The sequence below is a fragment of the Asparagus officinalis genome, chromosome 9 (assembly GCF_001876935.1).
Source record: "Asparagus officinalis chromosome 9, Aspof.V1, whole genome shotgun sequence".
Taxonomy (NCBI): Eukaryota; Viridiplantae; Streptophyta; class Magnoliopsida; order Asparagales; family Asparagaceae; genus Asparagus; species Asparagus officinalis.
In genome coordinates this window covers 1,965,234-1,968,290 of record NC_033802.1, presented here as the reverse complement: position 1 = coordinate 1,968,290, position 3,057 = coordinate 1,965,234, and the positions used below count along the sequence as shown (strand labels likewise).

General features: G+C 35.6%; 1 protein-coding gene across 1 annotated transcript in view; it reads left to right on the top strand.

Annotated features, from left to right (window-relative positions):
• The window catches only part of LOC109824138 (transcription factor VIP1), a gene marked incomplete at its 5' end in the record, with an annotated part of 2,214 nt that continues 1,927 nt past the window's right edge, over positions 2,771-3,057 (top strand). The window contains 2 exon segments of the mRNA XM_020390666.1: positions 2,771-3,054; positions 3,056-3,057. The exon segment at positions 3,056-3,057 is cut by the window's right edge and continues 244 nt beyond it. Of these exon segments, the coding sequence (XP_020246255.1) occupies positions 2,771-3,054; positions 3,056-3,057 (286 nt within the window).

Genomic DNA, 3,057 nt, shown 5'->3' with positions numbered 1-3,057 from the left:
TTAAATTTGTGCTTAACCTATAACTAGTAAAGGATAACTTTGTTATAACAGGTTATTATGCATGACACCGATATATGAGATATGGTGGTGGGTCTTAACCATCGAGAATGGAGATTCTCCGGGTGTATGTCATAAGCATGCATTATGATGTGTGTAGCACTAGACCGTATTTGAATTCTCTAGGATGAGTCACCTAAGAGATAGAGAGTTCAAATTGTTACATGGTCCCTTTGACTTGATGATATTGTCATTTTCGATTTGATAATTTAGTATGCTTTGATGTGATGGTTAAGCTTGTTAAGCAAGCGCTACACAACCTGAAACATTGGGTTGCTAAATTTTATTTAGGAAAATGATGGATGTCTAGATAGGATCCAGTATGCTCATTATGATGAGTTAATTTATTATGCATTCCCATGAAGCTATTAAATTCCTGCCGGCAGGTGGTTTTGAAAATATTAAAAAAAAATTATTTTCTTATAAAAAAATAAAATATTTTGATGTTTCAAAATAGTTTTTATTTATGTTCATGGGAATTGCAAATTTAGGCATGAGCAAATAGGTGAGTTGTCCTGCTTAAAAGAGTTGCCTAAAATAAATGATACTGGAAGGGAGTGAATGTAAGATATTATTTATTAATAATTAATCTCATATTATGGAAGAGCTTTTATGAACAATTGGTCGGATAGGGATTTGATTGTTAAATTAAAATTATTAATTTGATTAATAATTGGTTCTCGATATGGGACCCAATTGGTCTCACTAATGTCATTAGAAGAGGTATACATGCAATACAATTCTATTTCTATCCTTAATTGTTATGGATAAAGTTTTTGAACAAATCTATTCTATCCTTAATTGTTATGGATAGAGTTCTAGATAATTATGAATTGTTTAAAGTTAAAATCTCTAAGACTAGTGTAATCCTATAAATAGGGTTCATATGTAGCCTTATGAGAGCAAAGAGATGAGATTGAAAATCTTATGAAGATAATATGAAGGAATAGATTTTTGAGAACCTATCTATCAGTATTGCTCCTCTACGGTGACATGTGGATTTTAATTGGAGGTTTTTTCTCTTGAGGAAGCTATTTTGGATTGATCTCGGGACAAATTATTGTAGAAATTCGGAAAGCGTTTCAGGTATTCTTCTAATATTTAATTAATTTTGATTAATAGTCATGATATGCTTTTTCCGCTGCGTTGTATGTCATGATTCCAACAGGTGTACTGTAGCAAATGACAAAAAAGGTGTGATTGGAGGTGTAGTCGGGGTGTGCCCCTAGTGTCACCCTATATTGTGGGCCCTTCTATTTGTTATTTAATCGAAGCCCATATTCGCATGGTACAGCCACTTTTGTGTTGTTGAATCACCACCGTCCATCTTTTTATTCCCGAATTTTGAGGCATGGCGACTTCTAGAGTCCGAGGTCGAGGGATCGTTTTCGGACATGTACACCTGTCTAAAGCCCAGAAGGCCGTGCAAAATTTCTCCTCTTATGAGTACCTAGACTTTTCCCTTTTCCAATTAATTAAATTGTTTAGGATTAGTAAGGAGTTATATGATGTGCTTAGGTGTGATCTAGCTATGTGGTATAACTTTTTTAGCACTGAGGATTAACAATTCCTACCCCCATCCCTTTTCTACTTTTTTTTAAGTGTTTGTTTACGTGAAGTCGAAAAATAAAAAAAATATGGAAGCGATATGCTTCTCACCATTTTAGTTGTTTTTTATGGACATACTTTAAAAGATTTGTTTGTTTTATTGAAATTGTTTGCGAAATTGAAATGAAAAAAAATATCTGCATTATGACTATTTAGCAATTTGAAAGTGAATTGAAAATATGTAAGTTTTTTTTCGCTAATAACTTTCGCATCCACGTCAGCATATAAGTAAAAAAATAAAGTTACTATTGTAAATACAATATGAATCTTCGGTGGTAAAATAGGATTAATTAGTAATTATAGTTAAATAGTTTAATTAATTTTGGTTACTATTTTTGTTACATTCACATGACTTCCCCGCATTTTTAGGAGAAGTCAAAGTTGCATTAAATCCTACCTAAGACCTTTCTTGCACTTTACTTTTCGTAACTATTATTTTCTTACTTCCATCTTTCGCTTCCAAACAAGCTAGCAAACACTGCTTACATGCATGCAACTTCTGGTGAAAAAAATTGAATAAAAGTATTTTATTTTTTAACAATTATTTTTTATTTTATTTTATTTTTTATAACCTAATCCGAAGTCGAGCCCACGACTATGGAGAGCCATATTGGAACTTATCAACCGTCTAGATCACCGGCGGTGGGCTTTTTCGTAAACAATTATCAAACCGTAAAATAATTATCAACAAATATAGAAAAGGATTAATGTAACGGAAATTTTATGTCTCATGTGCATGTCGATAAAATGCATTTTTCCGCATCTAAAAAATTTATGACTTTTACAGTCTCAAATCTCAATCCATTTTCAAATTTCCAAACACTTGACGTAGAAATGGGCCAAAAACTGAAGCGACACTTCCTAATATTTTTATTTTCAAATAGCCTGAAAAAATATAGAAACCTAAATCACTTTCTAATTTTTGTCCAATTCCTTATAAGCAAAATCAAATTTGCTCCCATTGGAGAATCGAGCCGTTGACTCATCCCTTCCCCCGTTTTTGTCATCAAAAATAGCAATCAATAAACCCGCGAAAAAAAGAAATATTTTATTTGTCTTTAAACCCCTTCCCCCATTTTCTCTCTCTCTCCTCTCCCTCCCTTAAAAATCCCGATTTTCTCCCTCCTCCAATCTCCGACTCATCCTCTCTCCCTCCCCCTCCGCCCATGGACCCGTCTCTTCTCTGCCTCCGGCCCCAAGCCCAACAACTAACCGCTACGGGCCGATCCCTCCTCCTCAGGGCCCACGCGGGTCCGGTCACCGCCGGGCCCAGTCCGAGACCCTCTTCCGCCTCCCCGATGACCTCCTCTTCGACTCCGACCCCGACTTCAACATCTCCGACATCGACTTCCCCTCCCTCTCCGACGAAACCCCCGCAGCCTCCGGCGATGC